We start from the raw sequence: 26,194 nt of genomic DNA on the forward strand, positions 1-26,194 counted from the left end.
TGTGTTCTACTTTTCTGGCAATATTTTTTTGTAAGGTCAGAAAAATGAATTAAGCAACAATGTCATAATGCGATTTAAAATCTGTCTATATTTACAGTTCTTGATGAAGAAGAATGCTTTTGCATGTCATTGGACCACCTTTTCTGTACCTCCAGTAAGATGAATGCAAATGTAATTTTTTTTTCAAAAGGCTTCCTTTTGTCTATTTAATTGTCATGCAAATGATACCTGAATATGAATTAGAATACATTTGTGAAAAAGAAGCTGTATTTAACATTACTGTTTTGGAAAGGCTACTTTTAGAAAGGGGATATTTTCTTGATACTTACTGCTCTTTGAGCCTGACAGCCTATCTCCAATACACATGTGGGCTGGTTGACAGCACACTTTGAGCATTCCCTCTAGACAGCCACAAGCACAGTAAGGGCTGGATTTGACAAAGAACTGATCTGCATGCATTGGAATTGGTAAACAGTCATAATATCGATTCCAAAATATAGAATGGACATAATATCGAAGTAAAAATATAGAATGGACAAAATATCGAATGGACACAATATAGTGGTTAAAAATATCGAATTTAAGGTAAGTAATATAGATTTTCAAAATATAGAAGTCAAAATATCGAAGTATACAATATAGGCATTAAATATATCGATTTTTTTATAATATCAATATTTTAATGTGTTTTGTATGTTAGTATATGTGTGAAAAGTGTATATTAATTTTTGTAATGTATGTTTAATGTATTTTAAGTAATGAATTTTATGTTCTTTAATTTTTCCGTAATTTAATTCTGTAGCGGGTTGTGGGTTTATAGGGGAATAGGGTGGGAAGTAATTTAATTATATTAAAATAAATATTAATTTTTAGCAATTATTATTAATTTTTTATTAAATTTTGCTTTTTAGTTCTGTAGCGGGTTGTGGGTTTATAGGGGAATAGGGTGGGAAGTAATTTAATTGTAATTAATTAAATATTTGTATTTATTTATTGGTATTCATTTTGAATTTATTGTTATTTTTAATTGGTAATTAATTTTTATTAATTGCCAATTAATTTGTATTAATTGACTAATTGTTAATTATGTTAATTTTCAAAATTTATTTTCTGTAGCGGGTTGTGGGTTTATAGGGGAAAAGGGTGGGAAGTAATTTAATTGTAATTAAGTAAATAATTTTTTTCATTCATTGGTATTGATTTTAAATTTATTGTTAATTAATTTTTAATTGGTAATTAATTTCTATTACTTGGCAATTAATTTTTATTAATTGGTAATTATTTTGTATTAATTAAATATTTGATAAGTATGATAATTGTAATAATGTATTTTCTGTAGTGGGATGTGCGTTTTTAGGGGAATAGGTGGAAAGTAATGTAATTGTAATTAATTACATGTTAAAAATACATTTTGTTTATTGATAATTTACTGTTAATTTTTAAAAGGTATTAATTTGTATTATTAATTAGTTTTTGTTATTGAAAATTAATTAGTTGTTAAATAATTATGAATAGGTTATTAATTTTTAATAACTAATATGTAGTTGTATTTCTAATTAATTATTACATAATATTAAATTGGTTATTAATTTCAAATAATGTTTTATTGGGATTGATATTTAATTTATTTTTAATAATATATTAAATCATTACTTTCCCTACTGTTAAACTCAATGGAGTGGGAGTAGTAATTTTCACCCTACCGCTATCCAACGCTTTCCCTACTGTTGCACTCCCTGGAGTGGAATAGTATTTTTTACCCCTACGCTATCCAACGCTTTCCCTACTGTTGCACTCTCTGGAGTGGGAATAGTCATTTTTACCCCTACGCTATCCAAAGCTTTCCCTACTGTTGCACTATCTGGAGTGGGAATAGTAATTTTCACACTCCCGCTATCCAACGCTTTCCCTACTGTTGCACTCTCTGGAGAGGGAATAGTAATTTTTACCCCTACGCTATCCAATGCTTTCCCTACTGTTGTACTCTCTGGAGTGGAAATAGTAATTTTTACTCTTCGAATATCCAATGCTTTCCCTACTGTTGCACTCTCTGGAGTGGGAATAGTAATTTTTACCCCTACGCTATCCAACGCTTTCCCTACTGTTGCACGCTCTGAAGTTGGAATAGTAATTTTTACCCTCCCGCTATCCAACGCTTTCCCTACTGTTGCGCTCTCTGGAGTGGGAATAGTAATTTTTACGCTTATGCTATCCAACGCTTTCCCTACTGTTGCACTCACTGGAGTGGGAATAGTATTTTTTACCCCTACGCTATCCAACGCTTTCCCTACTGTTGCACTCTCTGGAGTGGGAATATTAATTTTGACCCCTACGCTATCCAACGCATTCCCTACTGTTGCACTTTCTGGAGTGGGAATTGTATTTTTTACCCCTACGCTATCCAACGCTTTCCCTACTGTTGCACTCACTGGAGTGGGAATAGTATTTTTTACCCTCTCGCTATCCAACACTTTCCCTACAGTTCCACTCTCTGGAGTGGGAATAGTAACTTTTACCCTTACGCTATCCAATGATTTCCCTACTGTTGCACTCACTGGAGTGGGAATAGTATTTTTTACCCCTACGCTATCCAACGCTTTCCCTACTGTTGCACTCTCTGGAGTGGGAATAGTAATTTTTACCCCTACGCTATCTAACGCTTTCCCTACTGTTGCACGCTCTGAAGTTGGAATAGTAATTTTTACCCTCCTGCTATCCAACGCTTTCCCTACTGTTGCGCTCTCTGGAGTGGGAATAGTAATTTTTACCCTTATGCTATCCAACGCTTTCCCTACTGTTGCACTCACTGGAGTGGGAATAGTATTTTTTACCCCTGCGCTATCCAACGCTTTCCCTACTGTTGCACTCACTGGAGTGGGAATAGTATTTTTCACCCCTACGCTATCCAACGCTTTCCCTACTGTTGCACTCCCTGGAGTGGTAATATTAAATGTTACCCTCCTGCTATCCTACGGTAAAATATTGTACAGTTTTTATTAATAACTTAAATTAGTTATATCTTCATTTTAAGGTTATTTGAGTATTTTTAAGTATGTTTTAGTTAATTATATTTATTATTTCATCAATTTTAAATTACTTTTAAGACATTTAAAAAAATTCGATATTTTGACTGACTATATTTTTTACAGACTATATTTTGGATTCAATATTTTTGTACTTACCTGTTTGTAGATAGGAATTCGATATTTTGGCATTCTATATTTTGGTGACTATATTTTGGTAAGTCTATATTTTGTCATTCTATATTATGTCAGTGATCCGTCACCCCTACATTATAGGCAATTTTGTGTATAGGTACTGGTCCTCTGACCCCCTAAAGTCAGACACTTCTGTATCTTGAACTGAACCTCTGTTAGAAGAACTGCTCTGGTGTTTAAAGGACTCAGCTGGACTGCTTTTCTGCAAGGACTGCTTTTCTGCTTGTTGCCCTGCTGGGGAGGGGTAGGGGCAGGGTGGGGGGTAGTAATGTATGAATTACGGACCTTAAGAGGTAAGTAAACATACAAATAAATTAAATGAATTTTGGGGTATGCACTGCATCACCAAATGCAATGCAGTGTGCGTAACGAAATTCGTTTTATTTATTTATATGGCTACTTACCTGTTAAGGTCCGTAATCCATACATTACTACCCCCCACCCTGCCCCTACCCCTCCCCACTCACCGCCTGGCAGGTACTCCCACTACCGGCTGCGGCTGCCTACAGCTCTTGAGCCCATTAAATCGAGATTTTGGGATCTTCGGAACTGCAAACGGCTCCGTTTGCAGTGGGTCTAAGCCACTCGCTGGAAGAATCAGGGCAAGCTGCCCCAGCATCGTGTCCTGACCCCCAAGACCCTGTCTGCGATGCCCGGCTGACACTTTGCACCCATAGGGCCATCGCTAGCAACACTCTCCCAAGTAACTGCTTTCTCCACAAACGGGGCACTTCACTCAGCTTGAAAAGTTAAAACTTCAGCGGAACCCTTTTAGAACTCGATTGCACCCGTACTCCATCAAAGTCAGCCTGAATATCGGATTAACCCCAGTCTAGTGTGACCTACAGAAATCTTTTAGAGCTATTGACTTCTGAGCACTGTTTTTGGTTTATTCTTTGAAAATAAATAATTCAGGTTCTACGTATTGGATTTTTGTTGTTTTGGTCTTGTTTTATTCATAAAAATATAATATTTTATGCAGCGACGGCTCGTGGAGGGAGTTACGGTGGGGCAGGAGGGTGGGGAGGGGGAGGGGCAGGGTGGAGGTTGCTAAAAACCGGCATATGGATAATTGCAGGTAAGTAAACAATTTAATTAATAAAACGAATTTCGTAGCTCGCACTGCATTGCATTTTGCGATGCAAGGCGCACTACGAAATTCGTTTTATTAATTAAATTGTTTACTTACCTGCAATTATCCATATGCCGGTTTTTAGCAACCTCCACCCTGCCCCTCCCCCTCCCCACCCTCCTGCCCCGCCGTAACTCCCTCCACGAGCCGTCGCTGATTTTATGTTTAACTCACTATGGAGTCTTTTGGTGCTGTATTCATTTTGTTACTGTGTGAGTGTCTTGCACAAATATTTTAAACAGTGCCTTTGTATATAAGACTGACTGCTCTGTGCCAAGCTACTACAGGATGAGCACAGGTTATCCTATTGTTTATCTAGCCTACTGTGACTAGAGTGGTGATTCCCGCCTGACCTGCGTGCATAATTCCGGCAAACCAGGAATCCCATTTCTAAGATTGTCCTTCAGTTGAGATCAACACATTCTTTTGGGGGCTGAACATTTTGCCCAAAGTCTTCTCACATCGCAGTACTCAGTTCACCCCAATTCATCATGCTAAATGCAGTGCATGATAACACTTACTTCAGTGACAGTATTTCGTTTTTCACCTTTGTTGGTTCAGCTAGTGCTGTGTATCTCTAGACACATGTTTCAGGATAGGTGTCCTTCTTCAGTAGAGAGCAGCACATTTTTTTTAGGGGATCGGGAAATGCTGCCCAAAGTCTTCTCAGGTATCTATGCCACCCACTTGGGGTCAGGTACATCACCCAGAGCCCTGCGGCTGCATCAAATGGAGAGAGCATGAATGCAGCAAAATAACTAACATAAGGCACATCCCTGCTCTCCCTCTGTGCTGGCGCACTTGTGGCTGCTGAGTACTAACATAGGTACCTTTGCGCCATGGTTCAAGGGTGTCCGCATTATAGTCAGGATTCTTCTTGTGCAGAAAGTAATACCTTACTGCAGAAAACAATCTGTAGAGGCATTTTCCGCTTTCTATGTGTGCTGCAGAATGCAGAACACGAAGAAAGAGTATATAACGAGGAGAACTAAGCATATTTCTCCTTGTTATGCCTCACCTGGAAAGGTGTAGCATTTTGATGCATTCACAGATTTACTAGTCTTAGTAAATCTGGGAATGTGTCACAATACATGGGTGGATGCATGGAGCACTAGAACTTCACCCATGGAATGCATTCCAAATTCAGAGTAACTCAAGGCATCAACTTTCGCCGGCTTGCATTCCTTTAGATTTACTATGCCACACAGACCCAAGTAAGGTGCCTCTGTGTGGCATAGTAAATGTAACTTAAGGCTTGTGTTGCCTTGCGTAACCTTATGGGACACAAGGGCAATGTAATCCCTTGATAAATCTTGGCCTCAGTCTTTTCAATAGTAAATGGAATGATTATAAAGTGATCCACTCCAGCAGTATGTCTCCCAATGCAGGCACATTTGCTGAGCTTGGTGAACATCTAGTTGTTTATTACAATTCTGTGATCTTCACAGGCAGCTGTTATGGGGAAAAAGCATAGTGATATGTGGGCTGATACTGTAATGAACCTTGTCTTTGAATTTTCTTTGAAAATATCGACTGGCTATGAGCCAATCAAAAATTTGTATTTTCTGATTCGCAATTTTAGTTTGAAATTTGTTGCTACTCTTTATAGATTTTATATTGCCAGTCACTTTAATGATTTTCCTAAAATAATGTAAATATTTAAAACATTTTTTTATCAGCTTGTTCGCTTAACATGGTGGACTAGGCATAGCACTGCTCCTCGAGTAGACCTGATGAATCCCTGGGAGAGGAAGGAAAATACAGACAACATCACCATCAAGGATGCCTCTGAACTACCTGCAGGTAACACAACAAGAAGAGTATCTCCTGCAATATTTAAATAATTTGAATGCAATGTAGTTGGTTGTATTTTATTTTAGTTTTTTTAATACATGTATTTTGGGGGATGCAATCTTTGTAAAAGACTGTCCGAGACAAGAACCATATTTTAAACATACGCTTAACCTCCAGGGGCGTCTCTATGGGGGTGCGGGGGTGCGGACCGCACCGAGTGACACCATCACATGGGGTGACACCACCTTGACACCTACGTGAGGCCAGCTTCGTCTGAAACGTGAACGTTCGCGCGCTGCAAAAGCTCACACACATCTGGCAGTCAGACCTGTAGCAGCGATACACTGACTGGTTGACAGATACTAACGGGGCTTTTCCTCAAAAATGCTCTTCATGGAAAAATAGAGTTCCATTTGAACTCCTTTGGCAAATAAGAACAGACCAGGTATGTGAACATTCATGTAGTTTGCATTTGCGTAATTACATGCAGTTTCAGGAAATTTGCATATAATTACATGAAATGCAAAAGCATATTTGGTGCTATATTTTATATGGATGTGAGGACACATTTTTCACTTTTAAAAAGCGCAGAAAACACAAGTGCTGCAAAACGCAGCAGTCTGCGTTCCGGGTGTTTGTGTTCTTGAACAAGTGCGCGAAGGTGTTGGTACCGGCGGCAAGTATACATTACTGTTTTCATTTCAAACACTCTGGTATTTCACATAGCAAGCATAACACTAACTTACCAAAATTATGCAAGTTTACATTGATACAAAGGGACTTCTGCACGCACCTGGATGTTATTCAGAATACCTGAAAGGGCCAGCTTAGGACTCCAATTTATCACGAGTGGGGGGGTCCCAGGGGCGGAAGCCGAGCAGTTCTTCAGAACTTCCTGCAAAGACTACGCTATTCACTAGCCCCCACCCCTCCTGTGAACTTTATACTAGGTCCACCCTGTAATTAAGTGCCTTTCGCACACTATCAAAAGCAGCGTGTACGCCTTTCACGCAAGTGCCTCAAAAGTACAAGGCAGTCAGAACGCTACATAAAACATGTCAGAATTTTAATGCTATCTGACAAATATAGAGACACTCTCTTCAGGCGCTTCCTCCTACTAAGGGGCAGATTTATGTTAACTGGCGCATCCCGAGGGATGCGCCAATTAACATGCGCCACAGTGCGCCACAGCTACGCCACCCATGGTGCGCCGCATTTATGATGCGGCGCACCATGGGGCAAAAACGGCACAGATGCGTCACGCATCTGTGCCGTAAAAGTGACGCATTGCTGGAGTTGCGTCGCAAGCGCGACGCAGCTCCAGCAATGCTCTGGGGGGGCCTATTCTTTCAATGCTGCCTCAAGCCCTACGCCTGCTTCAAGCAGGCGCAGGGTTTTGACGCAGCATTGCCCTGAAAGTGACTGAGTGAAATCTCATAGATTTCACTCAGCCACTTTCAGGAGGCGTTCCTGCGCAGGAACGCCCCCCCCCTGCGCAGGAACGCCTCCTCATGGCGCAGTGCTGTACAACGTGACGCATCTCCTAGATGCGTCACGTTGTAAATAGGGCGCAGGGATGCGCCACGTTTCCGCGCCGTTGCGTCACGCAACGGCGGCGTAAACGTGGCGCAAGCCCTTCATAAATCTGCCCCTAAATATTTACTTTGTCTCCATGTGCCAATGTCCATCATGGGTAAAGTCGTTAGGGGGTGGCACCATAAGTTACGCACTGGCTGACACCAACCCTTGTGATGCCGCTGTTAACCTCTGTCACATGTCACGGTGAGCGTGTGCGAAGGACGGCTGGGGGCCATCCGACCTGCGCACGCTTGGAATTCCTCTGCACCACGGGGGAATTCCGGCCGCAGCGAAGCAGGTAAGCAATTACAAACAGCATTGTAAACAAGAAGACGTATAAAAAAAAAATGAATCTGGTGTAAAGGACTGGATGAGAAAAATCCTACTGACATACCATGCATAACTACCAAGAAATGTGTTCATTTCGCCCACATCAGTGAAGGTGCTAAACAGTCAGAGCGAAACAGGCGAGACGAGGGCTCAACACAGAAAAACCCTAATAAAGATGTTAGCCCTATACAATTTTTGAGCTCTTTTAACGAAAATAATTCTTGCTGTGAGTAAACCAATACCTAATTGTTTGCACTCTCCTTTAGCCATGTGTTTTTTGTGAATGTAAACAAAATAAATAACTTCCAGATATTTGGTAACATTTCTATAGCTTTTTCTACTATGCCCAAATGTTGTGAGTGTGGAAGTGTCCTTGTGTTACATTTTGTCATGCTATGATTGAGTATTACTGATATGAAAGATGCCATGAATGGAGACAATTTCTCCTGACTAGTACTTCATTCCTGTGCCAGCTTGAGGCCTCCCCTAAATATGGTCATGCTCCAGTCACAGCTGTGTGTAGGAATTGAACTGTGCGTTTATATGTATTTAGTGAAGCTAGCCCTGCACAGTGTTTTCACATCAGAAATAATATGCTGTGGTGCAGATATGTCAGTAGGCAAAAGTAACAAGGAAGAAAAAGGAAAGCACGTAAAACTAAAGACTAAGGGGCATATGTACAAACCCCTATTGCCACCACAATGTCACTTTTACCAACGTTGTGGTGGCGATAGGGACTGCACATTATTTACATGGCAGTGTTAAGCCACTTACGGTGCCTTGTAAATAAGGCCCCCTTTTCACGCTACACTTAGCGTGAAAGGGGTGGGTAGTCTGTGTTGCGGTGGGCATTCCACCACAACACCCATTGTTTTTGACGCAGCCCCCTTTTACAAGGGTGGCATACATAGGAGGCAGCACCAACATTAAGACCAGGAGCAACCTGGTCTTAAGTTGGCGAAACAAGGAGAAATGCATTATTTCTCCTCGTGGAAAAAGGAAAATGTCATGGATTGTATATGTGTAGGAAGGTGTTCCTTCCTGCACATAAACAATATTTTTTTTAAAAATTCAATTTATTTGACTTTCATGTCTCTGCACGAAGCAGCACACATGACAGTGACTGAATAGCATTTTAGGATTATTTATGTGCAGGAAGGGATAACTTTCTACAGATAAGCAATCCTCCCCTGCTCGCAGACACCCTTGCCCTATGGAACAAGGGTGCCTGCATTGGCACTAAGTTGCGAAACTTAGGTCCATCGCAGGGGGGAAACGCAAGGCTGCACCACATTCTTGTACAAATGGTGCAGCTTTGCTTTTCAGAAGTGATGGAGAGAGGCATTAACCGGATGGGCTAACGCCTCTCTCTGGCACTTCCTTTAGCATATTCCCCTAACTATTTCAATTCTCAACCAGAGTTCAGATCATACTTTAATAATGTTTAGACATAGTCTTTAAAACATACATTCTTTAAAATCAATAACATTTTATACATAATTACACTATATAAATACCAATTCATAATACTTCAACTAAAATCACAGAACCCCTACCACCTAAACACATTAGGACACTAGTCCAAACATATTTTAAGAACTTTAGCCAATGCACACACCACATCAAAGAATTTCCTTCTTAACCAAAGCGCTAGTGCGTCATTTCTTCAACTTATATTATATTTTTTAAGAAGAGGTTTTAAAAGCAAGCAACAGAGCCTATAAAAATGATGACAATCAATTAAAACATGGACATTGAAGTTTTGAGAAGGCAGTCTGCATGTGCAGTTATTCTCTTGAACTAGAAAGACTTCAAATTTCTCAGGTCTTACATAACGCACATTTAATGCAACCCGGAAGTGCAGATAAGTCCCGAAAGACATTCATATTTTCCCATGAATCTATCATATGTTTTGTTGAAGGTCCATTCCTTACATACTTCAAGTCTGCCAACCTAGATTCTTTTTTACAGTCTATTTTAAAGTCTAGAGAGTTAGGCCTCAGCTATTGTTAATTCAAATTTTAAAGTTCGTGTGATGTCTTCTAATCTTTTCTTGACTTTCTTTGCCCACTGTAGTTCACTTCGTGCTATTTCAGTAAAACAGCAGGCTGATATCTTCTCAAGCAGAAATTGCAAGTCATGCCAAAATAAGTGAAAAGGTTCAGAGTAAAAAAATCCAATTGTATTACTATCCATTGTAAAGTTGCTCTAATCACAAGGATAGATGTTTTTGAATAAACCGAGAAACCCTTGAGCGCCACTTAAAACTATTTCTGGAATGCATTATTGGTTGGATTAACACCTTAACCGCGGTACGATTTACAGTGGTGTGCTGCAGATTTCAAAAACCCATGTTACATGACGAGCTCAGCTCGTCATCAGCAGCGAAGACGTTAAACAGAGTCCAATGAACATACAATTTCATTATTCTGATCCCTAATAGACAAACAACTATCAATGTCTGTGCCTGGAAAACAAATAAGTAACATCATAGATATTATACGTATCTTAATAACCTTATTAAGGCTTTTCAAAATCGGAAATGTTTAAAATATTGCACTTAAATTTTTCTCAGTGAACCATGATGTTTCAGGTTGGCCTAATCACAACAGAACATGTTGGTTTGCTCACATAGCTTGTATTGCTCAAGCGCCTTTGCCAGGTACTGACAGAGGGCAGAGCAGCTAGAGGAAGGCCAACCCCAGGAGAGGAACATGGAATACTGGAGAGCAGGTAAGGAGAAGGTAGGCGAAAGGCATTAGGGCTGCAAAGTTAATTAAAGCAATGCTTAGTGAAATGGAAGAATGTAAGAAGCATATCAAATTAGGGAAATTTGAGATACATTAGAAGTTAAAAGGATGTTGCTTGAGTTTGAAATCCTTACAAAAAAAAAAAAGAGGCGCTTGGCAAAATAGGAACAGTTTGTTTAATAAAACCGTTCAGCCGGGAGAACAGTTACAGGCACTAAGTCTGAGGACTGTCTCAATTTACATTTGGTAGATGGCCTTCTTATATACAAAAACATGACAGATCAAAAATGTTTCCAGCCTACCATATATGGTGAGGAATGTCCATTGTGCATTTGGAGTCATAAATGAATGGTCAAATAGTTGCTGCAGGTGGGTCTCAACCCTGCATTACACAGTGTGGCTAGTGGTGAACGTGTCCAGATGTCTGGCATGGGGAGTGCGTAATCACTATGTGTGCTAGATCTTCATTGGCTATGTGTACCAAAATCATGTGGTATGTGACTTTATTTGTTTTTAGGAGCGCTTGTACCCCCCTCTGGCCATGTCCTTTATCGTGTCAGTCTCCCCTGACCATTGTAATGTCGCTGTGTTTATCTGTGGGATTGATCAAGGTTTTCCTGCCCAAGTGTTTACCTGCCAGCCAGGCACCTTCCCATCTGTGACCTATCAATCAATAATCCAGAGCTTAGGTCGCAGTGCCTGCTTAACTACATATTTGCGAATTGAGGTTGATAGGGAGTTCAGAATGGGCGGGTCTATCAATAATGATGAGATTTAATTTTTTATCAATGAACGCATCGATTTCCATGTTAACAGTCCAACTTCCAGTTGATTTTTCAACTACACTATCTAACTCATGCATTTGTAACAGTTAATTTATTTAGGACCTGCTGTTCCTTATGCTTGCTTTTTGACTACAACTACCTCCTTAATTATTTTCAGTCTCCCCAGTTTGAGGACTGCATTTTTACAGCAAGTAATCTCCAATTGTAGACCCCCGTATAGCAATAAAAACACAACGATAACTGGCAACACTGATTTACATAAACCCGATTTCCATTGTGCGAGCCAGGAAAACCAATTTGAAAACCACTCCAACTCAGGGGCACCTCCCTCTTCACGCATGCTTCTTGGTAGATTCCATGTCATTCCCTGGGATGAACAGGCAGCAGGCAGCTCCGATCTTTGCATCACAGACAAGGATGCCTCTGAACTACCTGCAGGTAACACAACAAGAAGAATATCTCCTGCAATATTTAAATAATTTGGATGCAATGTAGTTAGTTGTATTTTATTTTAGTTTTTTTAATACATGTAGTTTGGGGGATGCAAACTTTGTAAAAGACTGTCCGAGACCAGAACCATATTTTAAACATACGCTTAACCTCCAGGGGCGTCATTATGGGGTGCGGTGGTGCTGACTGCACCGGGGGACACCATCACATGGGGTGACACCACCTTGACACCTGTGTGAGGCCAGCTTCGTCTGAAACGTGAACGTTCGCTCGCTGTAAAAGCTCACACACACACATCTGGCAGTCAGACCTGTAGCAGCGATACACTGACCGGTTGACAGATACTAACGGGGCTTTTCCTCAAAAATGCTCTTCATGGAAAAATAGAGTTCCATTTGAACTCCTTTGGCAAATAAGAACAGACCAGGTATGTGGAAATTCATGTAGTTTGCATTTGCGTAATTACATGCAGTTTCAGGAAACTTTCATATAATTACATGAAATGCAAAAGCATATTTGGTGCTATATTTTATATGGATGTGAGGACACATTTTGCCCTTTAAAAAAGCGCAGAAAACACAAGTGCTGCAAAACGCAGCAGTCTGCGTTCCGGGTGTTTGTGGAAAGGGGCGACCATTCGGTCCCCCCGAACGTATGGCGGAGTACCACGATCCCCCCGGGAAGCCATCTTGGGCGGGAGGCGAGTCTCGGCTGGTATGCCCGAAGTGGCGTAGCCGGGGCGCGCCTTTTTCCCGCCCTGGAGTGGGCTGGCCTAGACACTGACGCGGCCGGGCCACGCCCTCGGGGCAGGCCGGGGCGGGTTTACGCCCGCCCTGAAGACGGATAAAAGGAGCAACAAGCCAAGGAAGCATCCTCTTGTTCCTGTGCTCTGAAGCTGCACCACCTCGCTGCACGTGAGCTCGAGACGGAACGAAGAGCCAATTTTGAGCGTTGTAATCGTTCTTGTTTGTTTTTCAGATACTCTATCGGAGAATGCCTAAAAAGGCGGGAAAGCGAATGACTACCGACCAGATGCTGCGTGTTCTCATGAAGGAGGTGACCGACTTAAAGAAGCGAATGGCGGAGAAAGACGAGGAAGGGGGGCCGAAACGTCCTCTGCCAGGAGCAGCTCCAGGAGGAAAAGGCAAGAGGCCCAGAAAGGGAACAGCAGGGGGAGACGTCCCAGTTCCCTGTACCCCACTCGAAGCACCCACTCCTTTGCCGGAAGAGGGGAATCCGATTCCCGTAGTGGTCACCCCCGTGTCCGGGGAGGATATGCCGCCCGAGCTGGCAGCACAATTAGCAGCGTGGTTGGGTAAAGGTAGCAAGGGCGCCACGGCTGACGACGCGCAGGTGTTGATGAGGCAGCTGCGGGAAACAAGGGAAACGACGAAGGCACCATCGCCATCAGTTCCAGTCGCTGATACAGCTTCCGGTTCAGGTAAGCGGCCATTGCCGATTGCGAGGGATGATTCGGCACCCTCTCGGAGGGAAAAATTGGGTCCCTCTGGCTATTAAAGAGAAGATATGGGCAGGGGAATATATAAACATCTTCTCATTGCTTACCGACCATTATGAAATGGAGCATGTTAAGAGCCAGAAAGAGCTCATGCATCCAAGTGTTTGGCGCGCAAAGATGGCCGCCTTTAAGGTAAATGAAAACATTGGTAATTGGGGCAAGGCATGGGGGGTTTTTACATCCATTTTGGGTGAACGTAGGCCCGAATTGCTGCCCGAATTGCCGATTTATCAGTCACGGATCATGGGGTATTCAGTATCTCACGAGGGCAATCATTGGTTTTGTTACGACAATATTTTCAGAAAAGCGAAAGAGCATGATAATAATTTAACTTGGGATTGTTATGACTCTGTGTCCTGGTCAAAAATGGAGGACTCTGGTATGTTGAAGGTGCCATTGGTAGGGAGTAACGTGGGTGAATCCTCCCGCCAATATGCGGGGACGCCCTTTCGATCAGGTACGAGTAACGACAATCACTCGAGGCCAGCCGGCAACGCAATTAAAAGGGGGGTTTGTTGGAACTTTAACATGGGGAAATGTACTAGGCCCCAGGGGTCATGCAAATTTAGGCACGAGTGTGGGGGGTGTGGGCAATCATCCCATCCTGAGTCCATGTGCAGAGCCAAAACAGGTGATAACGGGGGGAGAGGAGGCGCCAAACAGGTCTGACATAGTCCGAGGGGCGCCTTTACCTACCCCGATTGATACCATGGCAATGATTCCTTGGCTCAGCGAATACCCGGATCACGCTTCCGCTGGGGTGTTGCGCAACGGATTTTCATATGGTTTCCGCATCCCAGTGGGAGGGTTTCGGGGTGTGCCACAATGTAAAAACCAGATATCGGTCCTACAGCATACGACCGTGGTACAAGAAAAGATCGGGAAAGAGGTGGCTCGAGGTCGAGTCGCCGGTCCATTTAATGCGCCACCAGTTGCTGACTTTGTTTGTTCCCCTTTAGGGGTGGTCCCCAAGAAGGACCCGGGGGAGTTTCGGCTGATACATAATTTATCAGCCCCACGTGGTCTTTCTGTAAACGATGCGATAGACCCAGAAGTGTGTTCAGTGCGGTACGCATCCTTCGATGAGGCCGTAGCCATTTTGAATCGCCTGGGGCCCGGTGCGCTGATGGCAAAATCTGATATCGAGTCAGCGTTCCGGTTGCTCCCGGTACATCCAGACGATCAGCGTCTCCTTGGTTTCATGTTTCAGGGTCATTATTACATGGATAGGTGTATGCCAATGGGGTGCTCGATATCTTGTGCCTATTTCGAAAAGTTCAGTTGCTTCCTGCAATGGGTCTTCACGAGGAAAACGGGGTTTCAACATGTGATGCATTATCTCGATGATTTTTTGTTTCTGGGGGCAGCCGGGGATCCCGAATGTGGACAGGCTTTGACTGCATTTTGTTTTTTGATGAATCAGTTTGGCGTGCCATTGGCACCAGGTAAGACTGTGGGTCCCTCGACTTGCCTCGAGTTTCTGGGGATCGAGCTCGATTCCAAGGAAGGTTGTTTTCGTCTACCAGGGGACAAAGTGTTACGATTCAGGGCATCCCTGCAAATGTGTATAAGTGAGTCTAAGGTTAGGCTGCATCAATTACAACAATTGGTGGGGCAGTTGAACTTTGCCCTAAGAGTTATACCAATGGCCCGCCCTTTTTCTCGCTCGATCGCTCAAGCCATGGTCGGCCTGAAGGAGGGTCATCATCGCACAAGACTCTCGGCAGAGGTTCGCCAGGACATGCGCATTTGGTTGGCATTTCTGGCGGATTTCAATGGCCGAATTGTCTGGAACAAACCGGCCGTGTCCTCCGAGGAGCTGGGGCTGTGGACGGATTCGGCAGGAAGCATTGGTTTTGGTGCCATATTCGGCACTCAATGGTCGGCACAAAAGTGGCCGTCATGGTGGCATGAGAGTGGTCTGACAAATAACATTGCTTTCCTAGAACTTTTTCCCATTCTGGTGGCCCTGAGAACTTGGCCCGAGGGGTTCAGAGATCACTCTGTGGTATTCTGGTCTGATAACATGACCGTTGTTGAGTGTATCAATAGCCAGGCAGCACGATGCAAGTGGATTCTGAGATTGCTCAAGGAAATTGTGTTATTGTGTATGCAATTGAATGTACTATTTGAGGCAAGACATGTCCCGGGGGTGATGAACCAGGCGGCTGATGCGCTTTCTCGTTTTCGTATGCAGGCCTTCTGGGGTTTTCTGCCCACAGCGGACCCGGTGGCAGCACCCTTTCCCGAAGCTCTCTGGTCTCTCGGTGCCCCGAACTACAGAACCTCGTGGGAGAGAGTTTAGCACCCAGGACGAGGAAGGCATATGAAGGGGCGTTCCGTTCCTATTGGGCCTTTTTGGGGGCAGCTAGAGGGGAGCTTTGGGGCCAGGAGGAGCTGGTAGTGAAATTCCTGCTATCCTTACGTCAGGCAGGCAAATCAGTGGCTACGGCTCAGAGGCATCGGGCCGCCATTTCCTTTGTGGCTAGGGCTCATGGGATCCAGGACCCGACAGCGTCTTTCGTTGTGCAAAAAGCGCTACGTGGGTGGCAACGCCTTGAGGGTCGCAGAGTAGATGAAAGGCGCCCGATAGGTCTGGATAGGTTGGCTTTGTTGTTATCTGTACTGCCTGCAACATGTTCATCCCAGTATGAAGCAGTGTTATTCCGGGCCGCTTTTGTGCTAGCATTTCATGGGGCTATGCGGGTAAGCGAATTAGTGGCAAGGAACAAGCAGGATACCATGGGGGGACTGTGCCGAGAGCACGTCCAAGTCAGGGGGGAGACAATGACTGTCTCATTTGTCAAGTCCAAGACCGATCAGGGTTCGATGGGCGACTGCATACTGATACGAAGGATCCCCGGGTCCTCCATGTGCCCGGTGAGTTGTGTAGAGGAGTATTTAGCACAAAGGGTGGCATCATGGGGGGGGGCCTTGTTGAGACACGCTGACGCCACCCCACTGACGAGGTTTCAGTTTCAGCGGGTGCTTGCGATGTCTATTACGGCTGCGGGCTTGAACCCGGGCGAGTTTGGGACCCATTCCTTTCGGATAGGGGCTGCTACAGAGGCTACGGCCAGGGGTCTGAATGTTGAACAAATTAAACGTGTGGGGCGTTGGTCCTCCAATTGTTATAAGAGGTATGTGCGAATGCACATGTTGTGAAGCTGTAACGATGTACTCACGCTTCTTGTTTTTGTTTGGTTTCAGTTGCGCAAGCCTACGAGGCGGGCGGACTATGCAGTCGACCCAACACCGGGCCAGCGGTCATACTTCACCGGCTGTGAAAAAGGAGGTGTGGGTCGTGGGCCACTCATACGTGAGGCGTGCCGCGGACGTATTCAAAGCAGGTGACATGAATCACGTGGCTGTGGAATACGGGTACAGGGTGTCTTTCTACGGAAAGGGCGGACTCTGTATTGACCAGTTTCAATCATTTTTTGAGGGTTTGCTAGGGCGGACGAGGTCACCGCCGTCTATAGTCATAGTACATCTTGGGGGCAATGATTTGGTCACCACTGGTAGACGACTTCTTCTTGAGGCGATGCTTTTCACTGTAAGTTGGTTGGCGAGGAGAGTTCCAGGGTGCACAATTGCATGGTCACATATGATCCCACGTAAGGTATGGCGGGGGGCTATTTCTGTTTCTGCTCTAAACCATTCAGTAAGGAAAATTAATAACAAAGTGAGTAGATTGTTCCGTTCTAATACACTGCATTCTATTTCGCATGGTTGTATTACTGGTGACAGTATGTATTTGGGGGATGGTGTTCATTTGTCCCGGGTGGGGAACGAGTTACTCATAGGAGACTGTATAGCCTGGTTGAAGACTTTAAGACATGACCTTTAGGTAGGAGTGTTGTGGGGGGTCCGGATAGCCGGTCAACTATCCGGCCTGTGGCGGTAAGGTCATTATCGGTGAGCACTAATTGGAAGATCCCTATGAGTGGGCGTCACCCATTACGGATGGGAGCGCTCGAAGGAGGTGGCCATTGGCCCCTCAACGGGGAAGGCGGTCCCTTCTAAGGATGGGACGCCGAAAGGAAAGGAAAGGCGGTCAAGGCCCCTTCCTGGGTAGGGGGGGCTACAGCCCCCTCCCGGAGAATTTCCCGGGGCCAGGACATCTGCGACGGCAGATGTGGTAAGTTGTGTGGGGTTTGGGGGGGGGGTCTACGCTACCTTCTAGATTCCTCACACGAGTCCTCGGACGACCTTTAAGTGGCGTCGAGTCTATTGGGGCCCCCGTCAAGTCAAGGGAAATTGGTAGTTGCACTTGAGGTACACCTCTGTGCGGTCGCCCCTCACAAGTGAGGGGGATATTTCTGGTTAGGGATCTTGACACCGGTTACGACCTTGCCGTTGGCCCTTAAACGTTAGGATGTACAATTTCAAAATCTCAAGTTAGATGTTTTGTAGGATGTTAGTTCGGCTAGGAGAACCTTTGTATTAGAGAATATGTTAAGGTTAGCCAAACATCGCAATGTGGTAAATGAAATTGTACATAATATGAAACTGTTATTTTAATGTTTTAATTTTGTGTCATATTTTAATAAATACGGCCGGGAGGGTCACTCCCTCCCGTCTTCCAAAAGTTCAGAACTGTTTCCGGTTTCCCATCCTTGGGGATTGTGTTGAGAGGGGGTGGCGGTAGGCGTGGGCGGAAAATCCGTTCCGCTCGCGGATTTTGCGGATTTTCGGGAAATCCGCAATCCGCGAGATTTGCGAATTTCCCGCAAAATCCGCAAATCCGCGAGCAGCGGATTTTGCTCGCACTGCTCGCACTGTTCGCGTGAGTTCGCGCCCCGCGAATAAGTGCAAAATTGCAGAAATACGATATTAGCAAAACTGAAAGTAACTACTTACCAGGTTCAAAAGTTCAGGCTCATCATTAGTAGCCATTTCCTGGAGTGCTTCCTGAGGGGCCCCTCCAGAGTTCAGTTGCCACTTGAAACTATTATGTGACCCTGCTCTGAACCTCAGAATAGTTACACATATGCCACAAAGGTCCTGAATTACAGCTAAGGGAGACAAGCAGGAGCCAGGCTGGAAGTTAAAATCCATTAATCAGCCCCTAATTCATTATTGTCAGTTGGGGCAGGGCAGGTGTTGTAACTAATTTTGCAACAATGAAAGCACTTAGCAAGTGCAAAAGATCACTAATCAGGGCGCACTAAGGAAGCAGGTGCCAGCTAAAAAAATATTCTGTGACACATGAATCAGCCCCAAATTAATTCAGGTCACTTGAGGCAGGGAAGGTGTGCTTTGCTTTGCCGAAAATAATGTACACTGGACAACCAGAGGGTGTGGTGATGAAACAGAGGGTGGCATGGGTGGGCCAGAGGGTGGCATGAGTAGTCAGAGAGTGGCAGTGGTGACAGAGAGTGGCAGTGATGAAGAAGAGTGTCCCAAACAGCCTGGACACGTAGAAACAACAAGTTCGCGAAACTTGCGACCCAACAGGTAAGTTCGCAATTTGCGAAAGTGTACAAAACCCTCGCGAACTGGCAGAAACACGGGCGAACACAAAAAAAAAAAAATCCGCAAATTCGCGGGAATTCGCGGATTTTGCGGATTGCGAATCCGCAAATCCGCAAAATTCGCGAACGCGAGATCCGCAAAATTCGCTCATGCTTAGGTGGCGGGTATCTCAGCCATATGGAAAGGGGCGACCATTCGGTCCCCCCGAACGTATGGCGGAGTACCACGATCCCCCCGGGAAGCCATCTTGGGCGGGAGGCGAGTCTCGGCTGGTATGCCCGAAGTGGCGTAGCCGGGGCGCGCCTTTTTCCCGCCCTGGAGTGGGCTGGCCTAGACACTGACGCGGCCGGGCCACGCCCTCGGGGCAGGCCGGGGCGGGTTTACGCCCGCCCTGAAGACGGATAAAAGGAGCAACAAGCCAAGGAAGCATCCTCTTGTTCCTGTGCTCTGAAGCTGCACCACCTCGCTGCACGTGAGCTCGAGACGGAACGAAGAGCCAATTTTGACCCACCCACCAGCCCCTGAAGACAGCAAGTAGTTTTAAATAAAGTTTGATGTGGTAACCTTTTGTTTGCAGGTCAGATTATTATCGTGATAACCTTGAATATGCAATAAAAGAGATGGTCAATTTGTGGTATGTTTTTGCAAATAAAATAATCTTGCTCTAGTGTTGATCAGTAGCATGTTTTAATAAAAGTGTTTTTAACTGTCTTTTAAGTAATCTAGTCATTTAGTTTAGAACTGTCGTATTTATTTTGGTCGGGCGGTAAGGTCATGATCGGTGAGCACTAATTGGAAGATCCCTATGAGTGGGCGTCACCCATTACGGATGGGAGCGCTCGAAGGAGGTGGCCATTGGCCCCTCAACGGGGAAGGCGGTCCCTTCTAAGGATGGGACGCCGAAAGGAAAGGAAAGGCGGTCAAGGCCCCTTCCTGGGTAGGGGGGGCTACAGCCCCCTCCCGGAGAATTTCCCGGGGCCAGGACATCTGCGACGGCAGATGTGGTAAGTTGTGTGGGGTTTGGGGGGGGGTCTACGCTACCTTCTAGATTCCTCACACGAGTCCTCGGACGACCTTTAAGTGGCGTCGAGTCTATTGGGGCCCCCGTCAAGTCAAGGGAAATTGGTAGTTGCACTTGAGGTACACCTCTGTGCGGTCGCCCCTCACAAGTGAGGGGGATATTTCTGGTTAGGGATCTTGACACCGGTTACGACCTTGCCGTTGGCCCTTAAAAGTTAGGATGTACAATTTCAAAATCTCAAGTTAGATGTTTTGTAGGATGTTAGTTCGGCTAGGAGAACCTTTGTATTAGAGAATATGTTAAGGTCAGCCAAACATCGCAATGTGGTAAATGAAATTGTACATAATATGAAACTGTTATTTTAATGTTTTAATTTTGTTTCATATTTTAATAAATACGGCCGGGAGGGTCACTCCCTCCCGTCTTCCAAAAGTTCAGAACTGTTTCCGGTTTCCCATCCTTGGGGATTGTGTTGAGAGGGGGTGGCGGGTATCTCAGCCATATGTTCTAGAACACGTGCTCGAAGGTTTTGGTACCAGCGGCAAGTAATTACATTACTGTTTTAATTTCATACACTCTGGTATTTCACTTAGCAAGCATAATACTAACTTACCAAAATTATGCAAGTTCACATTGATACAAAGGGACTTCTGCACGCACCTGGATGTTATTCAGAATACCTGAAAGGGCCAGCTTAGGACTCCAATTTATCACGAGTGGAGGGGTCCCAGGGGCGGAAGCCGAGCAGTTCTTCAGAACTTCCTGCAAAGACTACGCTATTCACTAGCCCCCACCCCTCCTGTGAACTTTATACTAGGTCCACCCTGTAATTAAGTGCCTCTCGCACAATATCAAAAGCAGCGTGCACGCCTTTCACGCAAGTGCCACAAAAGTACAAGGCAGTCAGACACGCTACATAAAACATGTCAGAATTTTAATGCTATCTGACAAATATAGAGACACTCTCTTCAGGCGCTTCCTCCTACTAAATATTTACTTTGTCTACATGTGCCAATGTCCATCATGGGGTAAGTCGTGAGGGGGTGACACCATAAGTTACGCACTGGCTGACACCAACCCTTGTGACGCCGCTGTTAACCTCTGTCACACGTCACTGTGAGCGTGTGCGGAGGACGGCTGGTGGCCGTTCGAACTGCGCACGCTTGGAATTCCTCTGCACCACCGGGGAATTCCGGCCGCAGCGAAGCGGGTAAGCAATTACAAACAGCATTGTAAACAAGAAAACGTCAAAAAAAATAAAAAAAGAATGAATCAGATGTAAAGGACTGGATGAGAAAAATCCTACTGACATACCATGCATAACTACCAAGAAATGTGTTCATTTCGCACACATCAGTGAAGGTGCTAAACAGTCAGAGCGAAACAGGCGAGATGAGGGCTCAACACAGAAAAACCCTAATAAGGATGTTAGCCCTATACAATTTTTGAGCTCTTTTAACGAAAATAATTCTTGCTGTGAGTAAACCAATACCTAATTGCTCGCACTCTCCTTTAGCCATGTGTTTTTTGTGAATTTAAACAAAATAAATAACTTCCAGATATTTGGTAACATTTCTATTGCTTTTTCTACTATGCCCAAATGTTGTGAGTGTGGAAGTGTCCTGTACATTTTGTCATGCTATGATTGAGTATTATTGATATGAAAGATGCCATGAATGGAGACAATTTCTCCTGACTAGCACTTCATTCCTGTGCCAGCTTGAGGCCTCCCCTAAATATGGTCATGCTCCAGTCACAGCTGTGTGTAGGAATTGAAATGTGCGTTTATATGTATTTAGTGAACCTAGCCCCGCACAGTGTTTTCACACCAGAAATAATATGCTGTGGTGCAGATATGTCAGTAGGCGAAAGTAACAAGGAAGAAAAAGAAAGCACGTAAAACAAAAGACTAAGGTGCATATGTACAAACCCCTATTGCCACCACAATGTCACCTTTACCGACGTTGTGGGGGCGATAGGGACTGCACAAATTTTTACATGGCAGTGTTAAGCCACTTACGGTGCCTTGTAAATAAGGCCCGCTTTTCACGCTATGGTTAGCGTGAAAGGGGTGGGTAGTCTGTGTTGCGGTGGGCATTCCCCCACAACACCCATTGTTTTTGACGCAGCCCCCATTTACAAGGCAGCACCAAAATTAAGACCAGGAGAAACCTGGTCTTAAGTTGGCGAAACAAGAAGAAATGCATTATTTCTCCTCGTGGAAAAAGGAAAATGTTATGGATCGTATATGTGTAGGAAGGTGTTCCTTCCTGCACATAAACAATATATTTTTTTTTAATTAAATTTTTTGACTTTCATGTCTCTGCACAAAGCAGCACACATGACAGTGACTGAATAGCATTTTAGGATTATTTATGTGCAGGAAGGGACAACTTTCTACCGATAAGCAATCCTCCCCTGCTAGCAGACACCCTTGCCCTATGGAACAAGGGTGCCTGCATTGGCACTAAGTTGCTAAACTTAGCTCCATCGCAGGTGGGAAACGCAAGGCTGCACCACATTCTTGTACAAATGGTGCAGCTTTGCTTTTCAGAAGTGATGGAGAGAGGCATTAACCGGATGGGCTAACACCTCTCTCTGGCACTTCCTTTTGCATATTCCCCTAACTATTTTTTTTTTTAGTTTCATAAACTTTTATTCGATTACCACTTATTTGTAACCATAAAAAGTACACAATTTAAAACAATGGATTAAACAAAACAATATTTGTTATGGGAAAAAAAATTTCAAAGAAGAATACTATTTATAATAAATACCCACTCTTACAACAATTTAAAACTATAAGAACTTGAAAGGAAAGAAATTAGATTAAATTTATGAGAATTATATATAAAAAAAGGATTACGCAAGCTTTAAGGTAGAAATTTCTTATCAGTCGTACGCTTGGCGTATTTTATTGCAAGCTTTTAAAAAAGTGGCTATGCACTTTGCAACATGTACCGAGTCCAAGAGCTGCAGAGAGAGAAATGCAAGGTGACATAACCTGTGTCCAGAGGATTGAAGAAGTGGGAGAATCCAGGATTTTCGTGGTGTTTTATAATATTTACAAAAGAAAATAATATGAATTGTTGATTGAGTGGATACTCCATCACACGGACAATTCATATGGGTATGGGACCAGTTTTGAACTTTCGGAAAGGAAACTAGACGGAAAAAGGTGTTGAAACGAAATCTTGTCAGAAGATATTTCTCATGGTTGGACAAATAGTACTTCAGATAGGGTTGGATGCCTTTAACAATTTGAATTGCACAAATTTTAGAGTTCGAAGGTTTTGTGATCTCCATTTGATTGCGCAGTTCTCTCAAATGGTCCATACACATCGTCTTTAGCTCTTTTCTAGAGATGTCCTCTACACTAGGTGGGTCATCAAAATAAGAGTTGCGGCCAAGATCATTAAGAAAGTTCCACACATAGACTAACCAGGGAATCCTGTGCCAGTTGGTTAAGGCTATACAGTCTGTGATCAAAGATCGTGTTAGATGACACTCTGGTTTAGTCCACATGCGTTGCCAAAAGAGAATTGGTTGGGAACGTATGGCGTCTGTGATATATTCCATGCCAAGCTCATTATGTGAAGCATAGTTCGGAGCACTTCGTGGAAGAGCCAGCAGGTTTTTGACAAAACCATTCTCTATTATCTGAATAGAGTCTATTGGACCATAACCCCAAACACCCGCTCCATAGGTAGCCACACTATGGCATTTTGCGTAGTAAATTTTCAAAAGTTCGGGGGGTGCGGGTTTGCCTAACTTTCTCGAAAAGGTGACCAGGGGCGATGTTGCTCGCTGGAAGAGAAGTTTTCTACTGGCCGTGGCCTGTCGCCAACTTAAAGAATCGTCCACAAGAATGCCTAGGTATGGATAAACAGAAGTTTTCTCCAGTCTTATTTTGTCCACCAGGATTGGTTTGGAATTCTTGACCTTAGGACCAATGTGCATGGTAAATGTTTTTTTTATAATAATTTTAAGACCAAGAGAACCCATAAAGCAGCAATATATGTTAAGTTGTTTTTGGAGTTGATTCAGTGTTCGAGCTAAAATGACCGAGTCATCAGCATATAGCACTGTTGGTATAGGACGATGGTTTATCTGGGGTAGATCCTGGCTCCCTTCCAGCATAGCCTGCTCTAGACCATTGGTGTAAAGGTTGAACAGGAAGGGAGCCAGTACGCATCCCTGTCTTATTCCTTTTCCTATGGTAAAAGAAGGAGTTAGCTCTCCGTTAACTCCAAATCTGACACACGCCGTGGCGTCAGAATAGAGATCACGGAGAAAAACTATAAGGGATGGGTCCACCCCAAGATCACTAAGAATAGACCAAAGTTTGGAATGCTGGACGCAGTCAAATGCTGTGCTGAGATCAACGTAGACAAGAAAGATGTTACCTCTTTTTGCACCCACGTATTTTCCAATCAAAAGGGCAAGGTTCAGGGCCTGCTCCACGGTCCCAAGACCCTTCTGGAAACCGTATTGCAGGTCGGTCATGATGTTATTTTCTTGGGCCCAGGATTGTAATCGGTCCAAAAGCACCCGACCTGCAACTTTGCCCATGGAGTCCAGAAGGGAAATTGGCCTGTAGCAGGCCGGGTCGTTACGTTCACCTTTTTTGAAGATGGGAAGCAGGATTGATGTTGACCAAGACTCTAGCAGCCCTACTGATGTTACTGCTGCCAGGACCTGGGTAAGTAGTGGTGACCAGAGTTCGATGTTGTGGAAAAAAATGTCCAGTGGAACTCCGTCCGGCCCGGGAGCTTTTCCGGGTTTCGACGCTTTGAGTGCTTTGGCGACTTCCGCATGGTTAAAATGGATGTTAATCGGATAGATGTTCTTCCCTGACTTATGGCCTCCACTGTGGTCTATTCCTGCTGAGTCTATATGGGAATTCCCAAAGATTTTGGAAAAATGAGAGACCCATTCATCTGCCGAAATTGCAACGTCTAGGTGCTGTCCCTTTGAGGTATCGGCCAGAAAGGGGGATCTGATGACTTGCCAGAAGAGGGCGCTATCCTTGCTTTGGCAGCTATCATGCAATTGTGCCCAAAGATTTTTCTTAGTTTCTCTTCTGCGTACCCGTCTAGCTGTATTATAGTGTTTCCTTAAATTTGAGATTTCCAAGGTATCCCTCGTAGGTCTATGAAGGGCTTCCTTTAGGTTCGAAAGGGCCTTGCGACAGTCTGCATTAAACCACCTCGGAGAGGTTGACTTGTTGTTCCTATGCTTACCAGAAAGCTCCTTTCCAATTACCTTCAGGATATTCTGAAAGCTTCCCACGATTGTCTGGGGGTGGAGTCGGGTGATAGACAGTCAAGTACCCAAGGTTTAGTTTTTACGAGGACCCTCTCTGTTATTGCAACTGGGTCCACCTTGGCCCATTTGACTGTTTAACCATTCAATTTATTCATAGTTAGTGAATTTTGTCTTAGATGGCTAGAAGTTTTTTTATTTTTTTATTTTTTTTATTAAACAAGCCGTAGGATAAACATTGGTACATTAATTACTTCATAATTAGAAAAAATTTCCAGACAATATACAAGAGACAAAACTACACAAACTGCAATAACGTATGACTAAACGTTTTTCCTTTCATAAAATGCTAAAACAAAAACGTAGTCAGATTGAAAATATAAAAACTATTGGTATGGAACAAACATCAAGATTACAATACGGATTGATAAAGTGCTAGTGCAATGTAGTATGGAAGCCGCTAATTTAAAACAGCAAGAATATTATTGTACATTTTTTTTTTTTTTTTTTAAAGTGCTAGTGCAGTAACATGTAAAGTTGGCATATGTAAAGAGACTAGAGCGTTAAAGTGGGTGGACCGACAATATATATCAGGAGGAGTATTATCCTATTTCTTTAAAGTACAAATGCAAAATCGCACAACGTTAACAAATAAATATATCTATGATGGGATACACAAACGACTGGTATAATATAGCAGATTAAATATGTAGTTGAAATTCTTAAAAATGTAGAAGCAATACATTCTAAAAATTTGACTTAAATAAGACTATTAACTTCCTTTTATCGATTCAAGCATCTCAAAATATTTCCAGTTCCTTTCAAACCTAGCAATCGCTCCCACTCTACCTGCATAGGCTCTCTCAAAGTTACA

General features: G+C 43.9%; 1 protein-coding gene across 2 annotated transcripts in view; it reads left to right on the forward strand.

Moving 5' to 3' along the window:
• The window catches only part of LOC147747160 (sodium/glucose cotransporter 4-like), a 752,240-nt gene that overhangs the window by 625,222 nt on the left and 100,824 nt on the right, over positions 1 to 26,194 (forward strand). Inside the window, exons 13-15 of one of the 2 annotated variants that reach the window (XR_015307504.1) lie at positions 6,030 to 6,229; positions 12,103 to 12,656; positions 20,554 to 21,320. Coding sequence is in view for 1 of the 2 variants with exons in the window: in XM_086952402.1 (XP_086808528.1) it covers positions 6,030 to 6,153 (124 nt within the window). In the remaining variant the exon portion in view is untranslated. Of the gene's footprint in view, positions 1 to 6,029; positions 6,230 to 12,102; positions 12,657 to 20,553; positions 21,321 to 26,194 lie in introns of those variants that run through there. The other variant, XM_086952402.1, reaches the window with a different exon arrangement.

This window comes from Lissotriton vulgaris, chromosome 1_1 (genome assembly GCF_964263255.1).
Source record: "Lissotriton vulgaris chromosome 1_1, aLisVul1.2, whole genome shotgun sequence".
Lineage (NCBI taxonomy): Eukaryota > Metazoa > Chordata > Amphibia > Caudata > Salamandridae > Lissotriton > Lissotriton vulgaris.